This window comes from Haliotis cracherodii, unplaced genomic scaffold (genome assembly GCF_022045235.1).
Source record: "Haliotis cracherodii isolate W230 unplaced genomic scaffold, xgHalCrac1.p SCAF_17, whole genome shotgun sequence".
NCBI lineage: Eukaryota > Metazoa > Mollusca > Gastropoda > Lepetellida > Haliotidae > Haliotis > Haliotis cracherodii.
Window position 1 is genome coordinate 4870486 of NW_027266272.1, and position 23132 is coordinate 4893617.

Genomic DNA, 23132 nt, shown 5'->3' on the forward strand with positions numbered 1-23132 from the left:
CCCATGAAGTGTCCTGTCAGACCATAGAGGTACATTTAAAGGTTTTTCTAAAAAGGAATGTTTCTAATTTTATTTGTAACTTGACAGGGATTCCAATTCAGTGCTGGTTAATGGTATAATGACGTTGTGATGAACTTTCTGTGAACCTCGCTTAATGATCAATTTCATTTCAGTTACTAATTCATACGTTTCTAAACGCCTTTGAAGTTTCTTGAATCGAGGGAAGAAAAATAGAGATAAAGATATTAAAACTAATCACACTGATTCACACTCAGATGGTTTTACATCCCTTTCAATGTCTTTAAAAGCAACCAAAAAGAATCAATACAATTCTATTCAATTCCTTATGAGTGTGCACGATCGGGCAAATTGAAATCATCCGAAAATATATAACTATTCCAATGTTGACTATATTGTTGATCCGCCACCTAATGCCACATCTGTAGAGATGACAGAATGTAGTTTTGAAAACACTTGCACTTGAAATGAAACGCAAACTGAACAAGCAAAGCTCACATACCCCCGTTTTCCCCGCTGGTCAACAACAAATTGTAAATAGTTGGTTAATTAATGAAATATTACATATTTCTAACTGATTTTAACTTCAATGTTTTAAAAATTAAGATTGAGTTCCAGTGACAATTGACAAGTTGAAGTTTCTAATGTTTCCATGGAAACGGCTAAAATTAAAACATTCAGAATCTTCAAACTAGCAAAAGGCACAAGTACTCATTGTGGTTAATGTGTGTAGAAAGTTTGGTAAAGCTAGGGTGCATAGTTAAAAGGATATAGGCCGTATAAAACACCCACCCTAAAAGTTTAAGTTTCTTAATGTTTCCATGGAAACGGCAAAAATTAAAAAGTTCAGAATCTTCAAACTAGAAAATGTGTGCAGTAAGTTTGGTGAAGCTAGGGTGCATGGTATTAAAGTTATGGGCCGTACAAAAGCTCGGACGGAAGGACGGACGAACGGAACGCTGTATACCCCCAATTTACTTCGTAAACGGGGGTATAACTAGAAATATAATGGAAAATGCAAATATTTGTTTGTTAACGAACCTTTTTGACACTTTGAAGTTTTTATTGAAAACTTTTTATCACTTAATTGTAATATTATATGAAAGAACTATACTCTTCCAAAAAAAGGAGCGCGATTCCAGATTTGTGTGAGGTAGGAAAATACATATATACGAGGAACCGTACAAGATATTGAGCCAAAATGTTGTGGAGTGAACAGTTCGTGATTTTAGTCATTCTCAGTTATCGGTACATTGGAAAAGTCCAAGGTGAAGGTCAACTACCATGGAAGAGACGAGTATGCGAATCACATACTAGGGAATGGTTGCCCACTCGGCCTGCAACGCAACATCCAACTGATGCAACGTCTGGGGTTGTGGTTGACGTCAGCGAAGCCGTCTTTCCAATTCATCCCACAGGTGCTCTATCGGGTTCAAATCCGGGGATCTGGAGGGACAGGGGAGAACATCAACATTGTTGTTGTGTAGCGCTTGTGATCGTGCTGTATACGACCGAGTGTTGTCCTGCTGGATAACACCGTTGCCGTAGGCTGCAATTTGGAGGACGTCTGCGGGGAGAATTTCGTTGATGTATCGTTGAGCCGTAAGACTGACTTTGATATGGAGCCAACCTGTCCTGCTATCATGAGAGATATCCTCCCACATCATAACGCTACCCCTACCAAACATTCCACTTTCTGTACGCAGTTTCTGGCGTAACGTTCTGTAGACCCGTGTTCTTCCATCCCCATCGCCGGAGAAGAAATCTCGATTCGTCGCTCAAACCAGACATCTCTCCATCGCAGTTGAGCCGATACCCTGTGTTGATTACACCAAATGCAGTAGTTGTTGACGACTCAATATGACGCGTCGAACAGGAAGTCTTGCTCAGTTTGATCGGAGATTCTGCGCAGTCTGGGTATTTGGAATGTGGTTGAGGTGGCTGTGGTCGTCCTTTCACGTAGGTGGCGCAGTCGGATGTAGTGACCTTGGGCGGGGGTGGTTACTCTTGGTCGTCCTGACCTTGGAAGATCACGTGTTGACCCATGCTGTTGAAACCGATCCCATAGCCTCGTCATGGTGCTGGGCGCTACATTGAAAACCTTGACTCAAAATAGTATTATGCAAGACATACGTTTTACACCAAACCTAGTACATAGTGTATATGTTTATAATTCGTGAATCCCTTTCTGGTGTCGTGCTAATACTGGAATATTACTAAAAGCGGCGTTAAACCATACTATCTCACTCATCATTTGTATTTCAGACCATGAACAAGACTCTCCTCGCTGCCCTTCGGAAGCTCCTGCTGGAGCGGTTGATGGAGAAATCGCTGCCTCTGTCTGTGCTGGATGAGCTCATCTGTAACTCAACAGTTAGAAACAGACCATATCCCAATGATGGTGAGTAGTTGGACTGTTTGTCTCTTGAAGGACAAATCACAAACTTAACGACAATAAACGTCCTGTATATTGATTATCAATCGGAAGTCATATGCTAATACTTGGTTTGTTGTTTAACGCCGCACTCAGCAATATTCCAGCTATATGGCGGCGACCCATGAAGATCCGGGTTAGAATAGGTCTTCAGGACCCATGCTTACCGTAAAAGGCGACTATGCTTGTCGTAAGAGGCGACTAACGGGATCGGGTGGTCAGACTCGCTGACTTGGTTGATGGGTGTCATCGTATCCAAATTGCGTGGTTTCATACCGCTGTCCTGTAGCTTGAATATTGCTGAGAGCGGCGTTCAACAACAAACAAACAAACAAAATAATAAGGTTCAACATGTGGAGCTCCGTACAATTATATAATTATATATATAGAAACATCTTGAGTTTACGCATTGTTTTATCAATGAAAACATACGGTAGCAACTTTTGAAATTTACGTGGAATAGGAAACTTACAAAAATACGTTTACAGAATCTCAAGTCATTAATACTTTGATTCATGCAGCTCATTACCGTGTACACCTAGGTTGCAAGTATGGATTTATTTCTGGCAATATGCACAACACCATTAATAATGAGTGAGTGAGTGAGTATGGTGTTACGCCGCTTTTAGCAATATTCAAGCAATATCACGGCGGGGGACATCAGAAATGGGCTTCACACATTGTACCCATGTCGGGAATCGAACCCGGGTCTTCGGCTTGACGAGTGAACGCTTTAACCACAAGGCTACCCGACCCCCCCCCCCCCCCCCCCCCCCCCATTTATAATGAGGACATCACAAGGGCGGTGACTCAGTATGCACTTGATGACGTCTGAAAGTTCGCAATTCGTCACGCTGCGGCAATGAGGGCTTTGGAAGAAACGCGGACGTGTTTTCGTTGAAGAGGAGCGCTCCTTCAAAGCAATGATGTAACATAGAAGATAACACAAAACATAAATAGATAAAATACATCAAAGTGAGTGAAGTAGATATAACATAACAGAAGATGATAAGAAAAGAAAAAGACGAAAAGACATGGCGACAAAGAAATATTACAAATAGAACCATACTGATAATGAGGGATAAGGCCATTCTCTTGATGATAACAGTGACAAAGTCCTTTCCATTGCCACAAGAAATCTCTGCCAAAAGTAGAATCGATTGTACCGTTCCGATTGTATCATGAGCATGTGTTTATGAATCACTATCAAATAGTGATGGCACCAGATGATCGCGAAAAAGTAAGCATATTCTGTCGCACCGATGCCACAATTCGTCACGACCCATGAAGATCCGGGGTACAACAGGTCTTCAGCAATCCATGCTTGTCGTAAAAGGCGACTATGCTTGTCGTAAGAGGCGACTAACGGGATCGGGTGGTCAAGCTCGCTGACTTTGTTGATGCATGTCATCGATCCCGACCCGTGAAGATCCGGGGTAGAATACATGAAGGTCTTTAGCAACCCATGATTGCCGTAAAAGGCGACTATGCTTGTAACATGCGACTAAGGGCATGGGGGGGTCAGGCTCGCTGACTTGGTTGAAGCATGTCATCGATCTCAATTTCGTGGATCGGTGCTCATGATATCAATCACTGGATTGTTTGGTCCAGACGCGATTATTTACAGACCGTCGTCATGAAGCTGGGATATTGCTGAGTACGGCGTTAAACAACAAACAAAACAACCAATTACGTGGATCGATGCTCATGATATCAATGACTGGATTATCTGGCGTAAAACAACCAGCCAACCAACCACGACGAAGGCAAACAAATTGTTTACCTGAAAAAACAACAACAGGAGAACACATGGTTTAAGTACAGATAGAGAGTTGCACCGGACCTCATTTTCGTCTCCGAAGCGTCAAATTTGGAAATGTCCTTCACGTGTCTTCCACAAACCTTTTTGAAAGCTTTAATGAGTCCTTGAAGGTTGTAACCTTGATCAAGCAGCTTTTGAGGAAGAGGCTCTTTAAATAAGACAAGGTTACAAAGGGAGATGAGGTGAGGTGAAATTGGGTTTCACGTCACGTGTGTGTGTGCTTGTACTAGTCCGGAGTGATGCCGATTTATAATTTAACATGAATACCCATCTCAGACACAGTATAATGACTCCAATCCTTGTTCTAGCCCCTTAATGTCGAGCGCCAGACAGGGTAACAATAAGTACCATCTTTTAACGTATTTTGGTATGACGCGGTCGGGGATGAAACCCGGACCTTCCGCTCTGGCACTAGACCACGGGGGCGGTCAAAGAGAGATGAAACATGTGACCATGATGATAGTATGTATTGCCGGTCGTATTCAAGGACATTCTCTGAATCTCTGTAGTTATTTGTTGGAACAAGGAGGTTCTTGATGTATAAAAACAGAAATTGCAATTCCTTCTTTAAGATGATGTTGGCTTTCATTCTTAGTTGATAATCTGGCAGCAATAATTTCGGGTCATATCCATTGGGCAGCAATTGTCAAGCATCGAAGATGTATGCATGGCCAAATAGGATAATTCAGATATGGAAAAACGCACTTGGAGCAATTTGAGAAAGAACGTTGTATTATTATGCCTGTAATTACATAGCCAGTATTCCTCTCATACAGATAAAATAACCACTTTTATTATTATATATAAGTATGAAATATATAGATATATAGTGAAAATATAAATGGTATTGTGAAATAAATTTGAAAATTTCGATCTCGAAACAATTTGGTGTTTGAGGCTTCACTCGACGAAATATAAATCGTATTCGACAAAAAGCATGAAGTAGCCTCTATTTATCATGTACTGTAAGCATCTTCCGCAAGATCTATTTTGAAAATTCCAAAAATTTACATGATATCGTTTGAAAGCTGTCCTCATTTTTTTCTTCAACGCTTCTATTTGGCATTTCAAATCAGTGGCGGTGGGGTAGCCAAGTGATTAAAGCGTTCGCCAGTCACGCCGTAGACCCGGGTTTGATTCTCCACGTGGGTACAATGTGTTAGGCCCATTTCTGATGTCCATCCGCCGTGATATTGCTGTAATATAGCTAGAGGACGCGTAAAGTACAACTCACTCCAGCAGCATCCAAGAATGTGGGGTAGTTTTTGGTTACAGCGTCGGCTCCACACAATGTATGAAGGCCAAGCTTGGCGTCCCATCCTTGGTATGACTGGAATATTGTTAAAAGCGGCTTAAAACTACGGAAGCCTTTTAGGGCCATTTGTTTTTTTAATTTTCTTTCGATACTATCTTGAAATTTCAAGACACTAAGTTGAAATTGCAAGAAACTAAGTTGAAATTTCAAGATACTATATTTAAATTTGAAATGTCAAGATAGTATCTACAAATTTCAACTTCTGTATGTTCTAAAGAGTATCATTATTCTTCAAATTTCAACTTAGTATCTTGAAATTTCAAGATAGTATCGAACAAAAATATAAAAAAACAAATGGACCTAAAGGGTTCCGTATAAAACCAAACACATTTAACAACAACATTCACAAGTACATAAATGTCATCAAATGTATGTATTGCTGTTATAGCAAATATGAATTGATAGGTCCTTAATTAAATATCACACGTCTTCGCCAGAGAATATCTGTCTTCATTATCTGTCAAAGACAAAAGGAAAATACAATGAATGGATCATTGAAAAAATCTGTGACGGTAATAGGTGCAAGCGTCTCCTGCGTCATAAAACTGCGTCAGAAAATGTATTGTTTTTCTGGTAAAAATTACATTATGTTCGTGTATTTTTTTCAAATAAACATTACCGAAACACTTAGAAGCGTGCGACGTTTGTAATTGTTATGGATAGGGCAATTCGTGTCCAACAATTGTGACATGACTTCTTCTGTAATGATTATGAATAGCGTGTGAGGGTTGGAGCCAGTGTAATAAGACCACATTGCAATCGAGTTCATCGGGGTTTCACAATGGACTCATAACTCGGAAGGTCTGAATCGACGTTGCATTATGTCAGTAACAAGCAACAAACGACCCACGGGGACGCAATACACGCGAACACCTGGTATCGTCACTATTTCATGTGATTAATAAACACATGCTCCTAATATAGCTGGAATCATGCAATAGACACGGCTTTCGGCAGAGATTTCTAATGACTATATATCGAAAAGGTATTGTCGCTTTATTCACAATAATGCAATAGTACGGAAGCCTTTTAGTGCCAATTGTTTTTTTGTGTTTTTTTCGAGCGGCAAGATAATAAGTTTTTAACATCCTAAGATGTAAAAATACGTTTGAAGTGAATAATCTTGAAATTTCAACTTAGTATCTTGAAATTTCAACTTCTCTATCTTGAAATTTCAACTTAGTTTCTTGAAATTTCAAGATAGTTTAAAAAAAAAAAATAACAAATGGCCCTAAAAGGTTTCCGTACAATAGTCAACCATTACATTTTCAGAGAGAAAGGAACGTCCGTCGTTCCGTCCGTCCGCCCGCTTTACCTAAAAAGTATTTGAGTTAGAGAAATGAATATGTCGCTCATATTACTAGTCCGAAATGAATGACGTGATGAATTATTTTGCATGCTTATCTGTAAGATATTTGTCAAAACTGAATTCGAAAATTGGTCCCGTATATTTTTTTCCAGCGTTACTTCTCTTGCTTCATGTTGGTTGGTTGGTTGGTTGGTTTGTTGTCAGCAATATTCCAGCTATATGATGGTTGTCTGTTTATAATCGAGTATGGACCAGACATTCCAGTGAGTAATATCATGAGCATCGATCCACGCAATTGGGATCGATGACATGTATCAACCAAGTCAGCGAGCCTGACCACCAATCCCGTTAGTCGCCGTTTACGACAAGCATAGTCACCTTTTACGGCTATCATGAGTTGCTGAAGACCTATTCTACCCAGGAATCTTCACGGGTCGCTCGTTAAACAACAAACAAACAAACAAACGGTGTGCATACTCGCAAGTGCATGGCGATTATGTAGACAAAGGAATCTGGTGCTATTACACGATAGTGAAAAAGTAAAAAGATGAAGATGTAAAATGTTCTGAAGACAGGGAGAACCTCAATTATTCGTCGAAATATTCTACTTCCAATTGTTCATTGATTGGAAATATGGAATACTATACACTCTTGCTGGAATATTGCTGAGTGTGGCGTTAAACAACAAACCAACCAACCAACCAGCTACGAGCATGCTGCGAAATATAAAAACAGTTTATTCCACTGTTTGTGTATCCTGGCCAAACCTCTCTCTTTAGTTTTCAACGAGTAAAGGAAAAGAAGATATATGCTCCTGGCATTACTGAAAAAAAGTCCACAATGTAATTAGATTCGTTACATTTATTTCATACACTTATCAAATTAGGCCATTGGCCGTGTTTTTCAAATAGTGTGCGTTAAAATAATTCAGATAATACTTCCTTCATCTTGTAATAATTTTTTCAAATGCATTTTTGAAATGTCTCGTCTTTAACTATGAGTTCTTTGTGCACTTTGTCCGTTTTATTTAAATTTGTTTCAAGATACAAAAACTCACACGGGTTAAGAGTATTTACGGTAATTCTGACAATCTGTCCCTTTAGCCTTAAGTAAAATAATGTTTCATCCAGCTCATCTAAAGTTGCCCAAAGTCATCTGTACAGAGGGCAAATGAATTTTGTTTGGTTTTCAAATGAATTAATAATCAAATTGTTCAAACAATGGGAACAAGCTCGCTCGTGGTCTTTTTGAAGTAATAGTGAAAAAGGTTTGATACGAGCTGGTCAATGTTTTGCATCATGTAGTACTTCTAAGCTGAGTTGGTTATTATTAGAGGTTTTGATAGTTTTAACAGCGCTTGTGACGATATGATCTGTTTGAACTCAACTCAGGATGTAATTCCAAGATCAATACGATATCGCATTTTCACACAGGGCCCCGTTCCACAAAGCGATCTTACCGTTAAGGTGATTGTACCATGCCTAATTTCACTGCATACCCTTAATTGTGAAAGGCTTCTTTAACACAGGACGAATAGGGAAGGGCCTCTGTCGCTATTGGTTACGTACGTAGTCGTTGCGTTAAGATCACCGGAACAGCGCCGAGATCGTAAAACTATTAAATTGTCATCAAAATAGAAGAAACAAATGTTTTCCTCAACGAAGTGGTCCAGGTTTTAGAATCGTAACTGAATATCACCTGATGAGTTTAAAGGTATTTTGGTATGCCGGGGCCGGACCATCGACCTCCCGGAAAGACACTAAGTCCCTTTTTTCCGCGGAGGCGGTCGTATGTTAAATAGGTCTCAATCCACTGATTTACCAATCGACTCTTGATTCCGGGGTAGAATAGGTCAGGAACTTATGCTTGCCGTAAAAGGTGACTATGCTTGTTGTAAAAGGCGACTAACGGGATCGGGTGGTCAGGCTTGCTGACTTGGTTGATACATGTCATCAATCCCAATTGCGTGGATCGATGCTCATGATATTAATCACTGGGTTGTCTGGTCCAGACTCGATTGTTAACAGACCGCCGTCATATAGCTGGAATATTGCTGAGTGGGGGGTTTAACAACAAACCAACCAACCAACCATTCGTATGTTAAATAGGTCTTAATCCACTGATTTACAAATCCACTCAAATCTACTTCATACGTTTTAGTTTTGCTATTTCCCTTGACGATGGAAACTGTTTCCTTAACATGTTAAGTGGGTTTTCTTGTGTAGTATCGTAAAGTTTCTGTCAAGTTTTGAATTGCACTGCAACGAAGTGTATCGTTACACACTGCCTAGTTGAAAATATGATCTGGATGTATTTTGTTTCAGGACAGCTGTACTGTAACGCTACATTCGACGGGTTGCTGTGCTACAACTATACCCGAGCTGGTGAAAGCGTCTCGGTTCACTGCCCAGATTATCCTGGGTTCAATACTCGAGGTAAGTACGGTAATGTGACTGTTAGCGTCACCTTGGCTGGTCAGTACTCGTGGCGAGAACGGTAATGTGACAAGTGTTAGCGTCACCTTGGCTGGTCAGTACTCGTGGCGAGAACGGTAATGTGACCGTGTTAGCGTCACCAAGGCTAGTCAATACTCGAGTTAAGTACGGTTATGTGACTGTTAGCGTCACCTTGGCTGGTGAGTACTCGTGGCGAGAACGGTAATGTGACAAGTGTTAGGGTCACAATGGCTGGTCAGTACTCGTGGCGAGAACGGTAATGTGACTGTTAGCGTCACAATGGCTGGTCAGTACTCGTGGCGAGAACGGTAATGTGACAAGTGTTAGCGTCACCAAGGCTGGTCGGTACTCAGGGTAAGTACCGTAATGTGACAGCGTTGGCGTCACAATGGCTGGTCAATACTTGAGGTGCGTACGGTAATGTTACCGTGTTAGCGTCACCAAGGCTAGTCAATACTTGAGGTGCGTACGGTAATGTGACAGTATTTGCATCACTGTGGCGGGTCAATACTCGAGTTAAGAACGGTAATGTGACCGTTAGCGTCACCATGGCTGCGCTTTACTCGAGATAAGTACGGTAATGTGACAGTCTTAACGTCACCATGGCTGGTAAAAACTCGAGGCAAATAGGTAATGTTTCAGTGATAGCGTCACCAGATCGGGAGTGTTATCTTGATAACGTCTCTTGCCAGTTGATTAGGAGATAAACATATGTGTTTTCAATGTAGAGCTAGGTTACCTTAGATTTAACCACGCTAAATAGAAATTGGAACCGAACCCGCAGCGCGGGGTTTCAAATGATAAATTTTGCGCGGTTAAATAATCTATAGGTATAAAAAAGCGCAAAAATTCCGAGCTCTCTGTTGTCTCCTAAACGTAAATACATTCCCTTTGTAGATTTCTAGCGTGTTTTCTGCACGAAATGTATTGCCACACATACTTTGAATATGTAGTAACCGCATCTTTGCATTTTGTAACCTGTAATTATAGATATAATAAAACCGACAATGACCGAAAAATTATTAGCTTCCGCGGTAATGCGGGCGACAAACCATCTGTTTCAATCAGAGGGGGTTTAATGTGATTTAATAGCCTCTTACTGACCAATGAGAATTTAGTAAATTCCAAATTCATGGTAGAATTCCTGATACACGATATCCCAATGTTATCATACCCCCGTTTACGAAGTAAATCGGGGGTATATAGCGTTCCGTCCGTCCGTCCGAGCTTTTGTACGGCCCATAACATTTTAATCATGCACCCTAGCTTCACCAAACTTGCTACACACATTTACCACAATGAGTACTTGTGCCTTTTGCTAGTTTGAAGATTCTGATTTTTTTTATTTTTGCCGTTTCCATGGAATCAAGGTGAAACATAAATTTTGGGTAGAGTATTTGTACAATATTATTGTATACTAGCTTCAGCAAACTTGCTACATTAACCACTATGATTGTTTTTTTTCATCTTATATAAGATTCTGAAAGTTTTCTCTTTTGCTGTTTTCATGGAAACCTGATGGAATTTAGAAATTTTGATGACTGGTTTTGTATAGCTAATATATTTTCCAAAATTGTTTCCACTCATGTACATGTAGATCATCATAAGTATCTGTGCTTTGTGTTAGTTTGAATTTATGAATTCTTTACCATATCTGTTAGGCTAGATGAAAATTATTAATTTATTGATTTTCTTATACGATATTGTTCCATGTGTTTTTACATCAACAATTTTTGGTTGTCGCTACATGCTTTCTTGTGCATCTGGAAAAGGTCACTGATCAGAGTGAGTGAGTGAGTTGGGTTTAACGCCGCTTTAACAGTATTCCAGTTATATCACGGCGTGTCAGCTTAATGTGGGAGGAAAGCCCGAAGTGATGCAGGTCTCAGACGTTTAAATTACCACTTCGGTGAAACCCACGAGCACGGGTATGGTGCTGACAAACCTAGAAACGTAATTGGGGCGAACCGGGATTCGAACCCACAATCATATGTTTCTGGCGTGCCCAAGGGACGCAACTCTGCACAGCGAATCGCCACTGATCAGAAATACAGAATGATTAATTATGTACACTCCTTAGAACCTTCAAACTCATTTCTATATATTCCGTTTGAAGCAAAAGAATATAAAAGGACTCTATTTTACACCATCAAACATTTAGGCTCAGCGAAGCTTGGGCTCTTTTATTTCTGGGATCTGGTTGATAAATCAGTGGAAGGGTATTGGCTTCTTGACAATTATTACGATTCAGTTCATCGATACATCTAAAGCTGGAGTTAAACTTCTTGGCCAAATTCCCTGGTTATGATTTTGCCAATCCGAGCGGAAATTCCGATTTCTGAAACAGATGAGCAAGAAAGGGGGCATCACTTGTGCCAATCAACCATTCAACCAATTTGTTTCAGTGTATGTTTCAATAGAAGGGAATTGGCATTTGACAATTATTGAACGATATCAGATCATCGAGATGGCTGATTATTAACACTGGCAGATCTCCTCCAAAAGAACAGCACCAGTGTTTTGGGAAACGTTACACGAGTCATGCTGTGCGTAGTTTTGCCACTGGTGGTCTGTATGAAATGCATGTCTTCTTTAGATTTAGGAGTCTTGTAATTAAACCTGAAGAAATCCCTACTTCAAACGCTGGGCTTCAGTCATTGCCTCTAGCTAATGTCTGCTCGGATCCCTGCGCTCGGCAGTAGAGAAGCAATTACTTTGTACAGAACTAAACCAGATACATCCATTCAAGATGGACTGGTTATATGTCTCTCACCTAAGGGCATTTTAGATGTTTTTCTTGTCTTCCCTTTTCTTCGTTACTGCACTGAATACATAATATGACTAGTATTAGTTTCTGGGGGCCCAGTCGTCTACGGCTTTGGTTTGTTTGTTTGTTTGTTATTTAACGCCGCACCCAGCAATATTCTAGCTATATGACGGCGGTCTGTAAAATAATCGAGTCTGGACCAGACAGACCAGTGGTCAACATCATGAGCATTGATCCACGCAATTGGGATCGATGACATGTATCAACCTAGTCAGCGAGCCTGACCACCCGATCCCGTTAGTCGGCTTTTACGACAAGCATAGTCGCCTTTTACGGCAAGTATGGGTTGCTGAAGACCTATTCTACCCCGGAATCTTCACGGGTCCAGAAACCTGTAACTGTGAGTTTGAATGCCGAGTGGGCGCACCGTGCTCGTGAGTCACCGAAGTGGTAAACGTCTGAGACCTGCCTCACTGCGGGCTTTCCTCCCACATTTAGCTGACTTGCCGTGACATAACTGGAATACTGTTCAAAGCGGCGTTACACCCATTCACTCACTGTTTCTACATTTAGTGGTGACAGTTTTAACACAGCATCCAACACCCACTGATACTAGGGACATAATTGATTGGTTAGCAAATCAATGGTAAATTTAAACCAAAGTTTAATGGCCACGATGATGTATTCTTCGGAATTTTTGGTCAAAAGTGTAGTGCAGGCGGACATTATTATCAACTATTTTATGAGATATGTGTTAATTTTGATTTCATTTATTCAAAATACAAATATTTGTGTAAGAGACTGTTCCAAGCAAAACAACGCATGAAAATACAACATGACTAGGGTTCATTGAACGTGGTTGTTTTTGTAACAGTTGGTATAAACAGTTATCACACTTTCTTGTACCTATGTTGGCAGTTAGTCTAACCAGTTATTCACACTTTCATAGAGTGTACGAGGGCATTGCCTTCGAGCATCAGAAATAATTTTGTTTCGTAAGAAGATTAGGTGAATGATTTCGAAAATCATTTTCTGTAAATTTGCAAATATCATTTGGGCTTTGGGCAAATATTTTACCCAAGGGGGTATCTTTGAAACAATCACAGTGCAATTTGTCAGAAGAACACTTTCTAGGGCTTCCATGTCTGCCAATCACAGCCTTATCGTGACTGCTGGAGGAATGTTATTCTCTATTAAGATGCCAAGAAATGAATTTCCAGAGACAAAGTTTATCAGGCTACTGTAAGGGCATGTCGACAATAATTTAACAGTGGTACGTAAGAAAGTAATTTAGAAACAAAGCTAGTTCCTTAATAAGATGTGTCAAATCTAAACCGACGGCCACAAGAAACTTTACCACAACTTGTACAAAAATATGAACACAAGTTCAAACTAAATCAATGCAAGACATTTCTTCCAAAAACAGCAATGGTCTTTGCAGAAAGTCATGCACGCCCACGGCAATATGTTTTGTAGAAACTCCGAAAAAGTGAAAAACATGTGCCGCTTCGGCAGCCGAAACTACACGTGCAAATAAGGGTATATAAATGATACCAACTGTATGTCAGACGCACGCACTGATTAAAAAAACATCACAGAAATGCCGACTGCCTCCGTGGTCTAATGGTAGAGCGTTCGCCCGGGGAGCGGAAGGTCCGGGGTTCGATCCCCGACCGCGTCATACCGAAAGACGTTAAAAGATGGTACTTGTTGTTACCCTGTCTGGCGCTCGGCATTTAGGGGCTAAAACAAGGACTGGTCGGCTCGGACTCAGTATACTGTGTCTGAGTGGGGTATTCATGTTAAACTGCGGCATGGTATCTCAGTGAGCTAGCGCTATAAATCGGCATCAGTCCGGACTAGTACAAGCAGCCACACAAACACACACTCGTACATGCACGTCGCTATGCAATAATCTTGAACGCGACGTTAAACCCCATTTCACCTCACCTCTCCTCACAGAAATGTCACGACTGACATCCGAACAACGCAGCGTGTCATTGATATGATACAGATGGGAGCCACCAAAGCCCACAGCGTTTGAACTTTTGGTTTCTCTCGTGTTGCTGTAACTAACCTGATGCAACGTCACACACAGACGGGGCACATATCAGACAGGCTAAGAACAGACAGACCCATGGTAACTACTCCCAATGAAGTCTGGTACTTGCGTACTTTGCATCTTATTCCTGACAGTGACGTCATCAGCGACGATGCCTTTGGGCATATGGTCAATCGACAGATAGTGACCAGGCGACTCTGAGCTCAAGGAATTAAGGCTTAAAGACCTTACGGAGAACAGTTATTGACAGCGCACCATCGTCGTCAGAGATTGAGATGGGCCCGGATGTCGTTGGCAGCGATCTAATGTAACATGTCATTGACTTTAGATGGTGTGCCCGTTTCCATTACGTTGAAAGCTTGTTTTAACTACCCGACTTCAATTTAGGCAATTGTCGTGCCGATATCGGATGCTGCATGACTGTCCTTCTAAATGTTGATTTCCTTGAGATTTTGATCTTTTCAATACGGCTTGCTTCATGCACTTATCTATTGTGGTTCTCAAACTTGAGTGATTATGGTAAAGTTCTTTTTGCCGGCAGTTTACGTAAAAGAGTGGCAGTGGAATTTTAGTTATTTAACAAATAAAAACACGCGACCCGATATCAGCTCATCTTAATTCCCATTTTAGATCCTGAATTATTTTACTGTTGTACTCGTGCTCCTGTTTTAAGAGATAATCATGCAAATTGGAGTCACATTCAGAACATTGGGCGTTCAAATGGTCGTATCAAAGATACCAGAAAGGAAAACATTGAGGCAACTGACATTTCCTGCCGAGGGAATGTTTTTCCTGAATCTTGTTAATCACATTTGTGTCAAAAGGGACAGGTCTGAGGCCTATTCCATGACGCCCCTACATATTCTGTGTCGTACCATAGATGGACCTCTGTGTCAAAACCTCAAGCATGCCGAAGGTGGTAATAAAATGATCGGGCCACTCCATCATGTCACTTCAGGTTCATGTTTTTTCTGCCAAAGCTGGGCATCCACTGACAATGTATTGGGCAGTTTCATTAAATGAATTGCATAATCTACAAACAAATATTGACGGTTTCGAGTGGGAAGTGACTGGTTCTGAGGACGCTTTCTGTGTGAATGTTCAGTCCAGCGATTTCATCCAAGCGAAGTATCTTCTCAATAAACTGCACGTAAACTAGATGCAGTGGTCGTTCAGATAGCCTCTCCTTGTTAAACTGGGTTGTCAGCCCAGTTTGGGCTGATTTGATATGGCACTTCAGAACCATCAGCAAAATCAACATTGACATTGAGATTATGTTCCACATCCTTGGCTTGTTTAAGAAAACTGTGGAATTTCTTTTTCCACGTGAGTCTTGACACGCTTGACATGAGGATCATCAGACAGATACTTGTGTGGAAAAGTGCACAATACAATTCGAGGGTGGTGGGATCTACTGTCTGACATTATTCTTCGTGTGAGGGTTTCAATTCAGTAAATTTATTGTTTCGTCCAATCATCCACACCAAAAGAATACAAAAGGACGGCTACAGCATAAGTATTTTTGGCTCTTTGTTATTATTGCTTACGGGCACTCGAAGGTTTTTACATCCACCTCACATGCTGGGTATCCATTCCCTGCTGGGTGAACAGAGGCACATTTGTGCTTAGTCACTAAGCCCATAACATCATTTGTGTTTCGGGTGTATGAACGTATTCGTGTTTGCACCATCTGGTCATCTACCATCGGATGACTGCTCAGGGTGAACGTGTTATACACAAGGGGTAGTGACAACCCTTGAAATCTGTCAACATTGTTGGTTCAAAGGCTGAATAAAAATCCAGTCACTAGCGGGATACGATCTCACCGTCAGCCTGGTGCTTTTGCCCGCTTGCCCACCCCACCCCGCCCCTGTGACGACGAAGTTTCTTCAGGTCCAAACAGTCATATATTTTCGATGGTTATGATCGCGATGACTTTGAGTGGGTTGCACTCCGATCCCTGCGATTTGTTCGTCGTTGGACGTGCAGTCTGGAGTCAATTCATTTGAGTAATCTGTTAAACCTATCTTCCACATTGCTTGTCTCAAACCTTTTTCTTGGTCACGATGACTTACACCGATGTGGATTCCGGGTTAGAATAGGTCCTCAGCAACCTATGCTGGTCATCAGAGATGACGTAATGGATCGGGTGGTCAGGCTCGCTGACTTTAGTTGATAGTGTATCATCGTACTCGGAGGGTGTGGATCGTTAGTCATAATATCAATCACTGGATTGTCTGGTCCAGGCTCGATTAGTGACAGGCCACCGTCACACAGCTGGAATATTGCTGAGTACGGCGTAAAACACAACAAAAAGACAACCACGATGACTATGAGTGGGTTCTCTTCTCTTCGTTTCAAGTGTAATCTAATAGCAGCTGAGCTATCCATTAAATATACATCCCTGACAGTCGATATTATGAAACTGAAAAAGACCACCGAGCTTTCGACATCCTTCTTAATCAACTAAGTCGTTTATTTAGGTTTTACTGCTTGCCAACCCACGTATTTCCCCAATAAGTGTATAACTTTAAATGTTATGCAATTTTTACGAGTATACGTATTAATAGCGTAGACTAACCTTTAGTGTATGAAATCCTGTATTACACAAAACCCTTCTCGACTGAGCTGGCTAGAGCTGCTTTTGTATATATCTCCAGATTGGTTGTTTAGTAATAGCGGATCCAGGCATGTCTACCGGTAGCACAATTTGTATAAAAATGTAAGTAGTGTTTGTTTGATGCCTAACGCCGCATAGCAGTACTCCCAAATAGCAATTACGGTACCTTTGGTCGTTTATCAGCGCTTGCACACTATATATGCTGGTTCGAATCCTAAATTTGCCGACCCGTGAAGATTCCGGGGTAGAATAGGTCTTCAGCAACCCATGCTTGCCGTAAAAGGTGACTATGCTTGTCGTAAAAGGCGACTAACGGGATCGGGTGGTCAGGCTCGCTGACTGTTTATACATGTCATCGATCCCAATTGCGTGGATCGAATCTCATGATATTAATCACTGGATTGTCTGGTCCAGAGTCGATTATTCACAGACCGCCGTCATATAGCTGGAATATTGCTGAGTGCGGCGTTAAACAACTAACCAACCAACCAACCTAAATTTGCCGCAACGGATTTCTGGTTCATTATGCAAAAAAATAATTGGTGTTTTAGCATCATAACCATTTCGGGGCGGTCGGGTAGGCCAGTGGTTAAAGCGGTCGCTCGCCACGCCGAAAATCCGGGTTCGATTCCCGGCATGGATACAATGTGTGAAGCCCATTTCTGGTGTCCCAGCCATATTGCTGGACTATGGCTAAAAGCGGCGTTGAGTCATACTCACTCACTAACTCACTCATAACTGTTTCACTAAAGTGAGAGGTGCATCACTCTCGGCTTTCAATTCACATGCTGTCATGTGACTATAAGGATGTTCGAAACGACTCACTCATGAAGATTGGTTGGTTGGTTGTTTAACGCCGCACTCAGCAATATTCCAGCTATATGACGGCGGTCTGTAAATAATCGAGTCTGGTCCAGACAATCCAGTGATTAATATCATGAGCATCGATCCACGCAATTGGGATCGATGACATGTATCAACCAAGTCAGCGAGCCTGACCACCCGATCCCGTTAGTCGCCTTTTACGACAAGCATAGACGCCTTTTACGGCAAGCATGGGTTACTGAAGACCTATTCTACCCCGGATCTTCACAGGTCTCACTCATTATGAGACACTTATTTGTTAGTGTACTGACCCGTGAAGATCCGGGGTAGAATAGGTCTTCAGCAACCCATGTTTGCCGCCAAAGGCAACTATGCTTATCGAGAGAGGCAACTAACGGGAGTATTTACAGAACGCCGGCATATAGCTGGAATATTGCTGAGTGCGACGTTAAACAACAAACAAAGAAATACTCTCACATGCTGTCATGTGACTGAATGGTTGTGCAAAACGACTCACTCATGATGTCTTAGTGTACTGGTGCTACTTGTGTACCCTGAGTTTAGTATCGCTTCTTTGAAAACACTTGTCTCTGACAATTGTGTCAAGTTGTCTGACATCGAGCCTGACGATCCCTTTAGTCGCCTCTGACGACAAGCAAATCTAGCTGAAGACTAATTCCAACCCAGCTCTTCAAGGTTGTATCTTTTGTTAGCAAATGGGAAATGTGTTGTTAGCAGACGTATTTGTAAGCGAAGGGATATTTTTTTTTCTGTAACTGCTTTGAGACGTTCACTCGTGGTCTCTGTATTTCTTTACCAATGGCACAACATTATACAGGCGTCAAGTCGAGATCTAGATGTAATTACTCGTTTCTCAGACTAGATGTCACACGAATTATGTGATGAGAATCACAGAGGATAGCTGGGCTGAGATAATTGTCAGCTGTCGCCTGAGAAACATGATGGCTTTCTTCAATGTTCATAGGTTTCATATTAACCATGTACGCACACATAAGTTCCTTGTTGCATAATGCAATGGAATGGTGTGGAATTGAGGAAAATAAAAGATTATATTTTACAAATCATATTTCTGTTTAGATTTTAGTTTTTATTTACATAATTTCTATTCTTAAATGTGAATAGCAAACCCGCTGCCGGATGGGTTTTATGATTTAAAACTTCTGAATAACTAAACCATATATTAGTCATCCTACTGTCCTGTACTTGTGAGACTCCTTGTAGGTACAGTGAGTGAGTGAGTATGGTTTTACGCCACTTTAGCAATATTCCAGCAATATCACGGCTGGGTACACCAGAAATGGGCTTCACTCATTTTGACCATGTGGGGAATCGAACCCGGGTCTTCGGCGTGACGATCGAACGCTTTAACCACTGGGCCACCCCACCGCCCATTAGTAGATACCGAGTAAGTCGTTCTGTTTAGCGGATTGTGCGTCTCTCGGTGTCGGTGTGTGTGACGATATTCGCGAGCGGTGTATGCTTTGTTTGTTTGCTTATTTGTTTTTTAACGCCGTACTCAGCAATATTTCAGCTACAATCGACTCTACATGACAGCGGTCTGTAAATAATAGAGTCCTGGCCAGCCAATCCAGTGATTGAAAACATGAGCATAGATCCATGTAATTGAGATCGATGACATACATCAACCAAGCCAGCGAGCCTGACCACCCGATCCCGTTAGTCGCCTCTTACGACAAGCATAGTCGATTTATACGGCATGCATGGTTTGCTGAAGACCTATTCTACTCCGGATCTTCAGGGGTCCGGTGTATGCGTCTCTGATTAGGTGTTGGTTTCGGTGTGTGTAACGGGACGCGTGTGCGGTGTATGCGTCTCTGTTGGGTATTTATTGTTTTAAGTCAAAATATCATTAGAGTTAGCCTGTTTGTCCATGCCAAGTTCAACTTAGTCTCAAATATAACCGTCAGCAACATCATTAAATAATGATACCTGTAAGTAAAAACAACTATGTATGTAATATTGATGAAGCTTCTTACTTTGCACAAAAAAACACGTGTCTCTTTCAAGCTGCCGTTCATCTTTCACGGGCATAAAAGTAGCCTGGCTGTTTCACCATGAAGTGTGTAAGAAAACTGTAACATTTTTCTTTTAGTGAAAAACATTCGAAATCCTTAAAACATCCATAAAGTCTACCATCAATCAATTTAAATACCAGTGAACTTTTAACTTCCATGCAAAAACGATCAAAGTATCTACTTTTAAAACCGACAATATCATGATCAAAACACATAAAAACTTTGATCTCTTTCAGTTTGCACATCTCAACCTTGAGTTCCCTGCCACATGATTCATAATAAGCTGTCGCATCGCACACAAATAATTGCTTTTTCAGCGGATAAACATATGTGTTTTGGGGATAGACTCGATCGCCCAACGAAGCGTGTGGTATGCCCGCCGTGTATTAAAAGCCCCGCACACTGTAAGCAGTGTGTCATCTTGGAACTGTCACTCTGCTGAGAGCGAGATGCTGAGATATTTATGATGTGCTAAAAGAACATATCACTTACTGTCTTGTCGATTAATCAACTCATGCAGAAACAAATCCGCAGAGGCAGAAATGGAAAGACGGAGAGCGCGGGACAAGCGAGCCAGGAAATCGTGTTTTACACGCCAGTCAGCAATATGTACGAGGGTATATTAGAAAGGTTTGAGCCTGGCATATCTAGGTTGTTTTGCACACGTGTGACATATTGGTCTTGACCTGTTTGTTTGGCTTTTCTTTCACACTGTGGTGAGCTTTGGCGAATATGGAAAGGGTTTCGTGGTTTTTATATTCCAGTGAGTCGACAATAGCTGCAAGATTGCAGATACGGCGTTTAACAATATTCATTTACATGAACTCACTTCATTTCTATGAATTTCTGGTAACTGACTTTGTTTGTTTGTTGTTTAACGCCGCATTCAGCAATATTCCAGCTACATGACGGCATTCTGTAAATAATCTATTCTGGACCAGACAATCCAGTGATTAATATAATGAGCATCGATCCACGCAAGTGGGATCGATGACATGCATGAACCATGTCAGCGAGCCTGAATTACCCTACACCTTATACTGTAATATCGAGTTATGATGGAAATGAGCGTGTCAGGATCGTTTTGCCAACTGGTCATAACAATTTTGGCAAATGTGATGAATATATATCAAAATGTCGTCGTCAGTCTCGACTATTTGGCGAAAGTGATTCCACAGGCTACAAAAAGGCAAAACCGTGATAAAAAATTTATGAAATGATCGCTGAAAATAAGTGAAGACACAAGGTGTTCTCTATAAACAGTAAGCAATTCCTGATTTACCGGTAGCACCCGCCAGTCTCTCAATGTTTATAAGGAAGTATTTTTGCCTGACGGTAACCTTTGCTTTTTCAGCCTTTGCTCGTAAAACATGCATGGACAGTGGCCAGTGGTACAGTCATCCCAAAGTGCCCAACAAACCCTGGACAGATTACACAGCATGCTCCAAATTACAGGTGAGTGATCCGCACTTCTTGAGTGAGTGAGTGAGTTGGGTTTAACGCCGCTTTTAACAGTATTCCAGTTATATCGCGGCGTGTCAGCTTAACGTGGGAGAAAAGCCCGAAGTGATGCAGTTCTCAGACGTTTACCACTCCGGTGAAACCCACGAGCACGGGTATGGTTCTGACAAACCTCGGAACATAATCGGGGCGAACCGGGATCCGAACCAACAATCATAGGTTTCTGGCGTTCCCAAGGGACGCAACTCTGCACAGCGAATCGCGGCGCCTTAGACGACTGGGTCACCCGTGACGACGAAGTATCTTCAGGTCCAAACATATTTTCGATGGTTATGATCGCGATGACTTCGAGTGGGTTGCACTCACTGCGATTTGTCCGTCGTTGGACGTGCAGTCTAGAGTTTTTCCCCAGTTTTTCAGGTGAACAGTTGACTTGCCATTGCATGTGTTTGTGACGCTCACCTTTTCGCGAACACCTGGTATCATCACTTTTTTATGATAGTCACGTCACTATATAAGTGCAATAATCTTGGACGCGAAACCCCATTTCACATCACCTCCCCTCACCTCACTATATGATAGTGATTCATAAACACATGGTCATGAAGTAGTCGGAGTAGTAGTTAGTAGTCGGAGTAGTAGTTAGTAGTAGTAGTAGTCGGAGTAGTAGTTAGTAGTAGTAGTAGTCGGAGCATGCCAACGCAATCCGAAAAGGAACGATGACATATAACCGCAGTCTGGATAACCGAGACTGTCACAGCTAGAGTATATGTCACCTGTGACTGATCATCTTGCAAAACAAACAACGAAAAGAATTTAAGACTAATACATTCTCCAGCTAACTGTTTGTGCAACAAGTAGGGGAGAACTCGGGTTTAGGGCCTCTTTATGGGAAATATATCAATTTAAAAAAAAATATTTCTTCAAGATTCAGTTGCGACGGCCCTATAACATTCGATTATGAAAACGTCACAAACATGAACAACATGTAATGCCTTAGAAGAGGTAATAACATTTTTTTCGCTAAAAACCTTCCGGCTGGAGAAAAAAACAAGTCGTAAGTTCATACAAGTGCTTCAGGGAAAATTGGAAGCGCTTCATATAATGAAAGTGTCATGTTATGTAAATATTTTACAGAATCATTTCCCTTGTGTGTGCAGGTATTATACCATATTTGTTTTCCGTTCTTTTTCACATCGTCTTAAGCTGGAGTATATCATACCACGTCTAGGATTTGATGTATGTCTTTAGGCATAATGTTAAATCATTTTAGACAAAATGTTTTAAACTAACTTTATTAGAAAAACGTTGTTTCGTAGATCATCGAAACTTAAGGGTGTTTTGTACCCTTATTGATATGACGTTATAGAGAATTTGTTCAGTATAAATAAAAGCGACAAAACCTTTTAGAAAGTCCTAACATGTCGTAAAAGGCGACTGACGGGATCGGGTGGTCAGGCTCGCTGACTTGGTTGATGCATGTCATCGTATCCCAATTGCGTGGATCGATGCTCATGATGTCATTCACTGGATTGTCTTGTCCAGACTCGATTATTTACAGACCACCGTCTTATAGCTGGAATATTGCTGAGTGCGGCGTGAAAAAACCCAAGAGAGTCATAACAAATCGCCGCTAAAGCAAAGTCAATTGTACGATTCCGACGATATCATGAAAATGTGTTTGTGAGAAACTATCAAATAGTATGGTACAAGTCAAAATAGAATATTCTATTGGACGTAATGATTGTCACTTGTGCGTCAAATTTTGGAAATGTACTCTACATGTCTCCAATAAACCTTTATGAAAGCGTTTGAAGACAAACCCCTCAAAATTAAGTGATATCATCATTCCATGGCAAGGCCCGTGAAGATCTGGGAAGAGAATGGGTCTTCAGCAACCCATGCTTGGGATTAGAGGCGACTATAGGCTGGTCGTAAGAGGGATCGGGTGGTCAGGCTCGCTGACGTTGATGCATGTCATCGTAT

At 41.3% G+C, this 23132-nt stretch overlaps 1 protein-coding gene across 1 annotated transcript in view; it reads left to right on the forward strand.

Moving 5' to 3' along the window:
• The first annotated feature begins 2286 nt into the window (after positions 1-2286).
• LOC139465127 (calcitonin receptor-like) overlaps positions 2287-23132 on the forward strand; it is a 64909-nt gene continuing 44063 nt past the window's right edge. The window contains exons 1-3 of the mRNA XM_071246816.1: positions 2287-2419; positions 9223-9333; positions 21040-21140. Coding sequence (XP_071102917.1) covers positions 2287-2419; positions 9223-9333; positions 21040-21140 — 345 coding nt within the window. The remainder of the gene's footprint in view (positions 2420-9222; positions 9334-21039; positions 21141-23132) is intronic.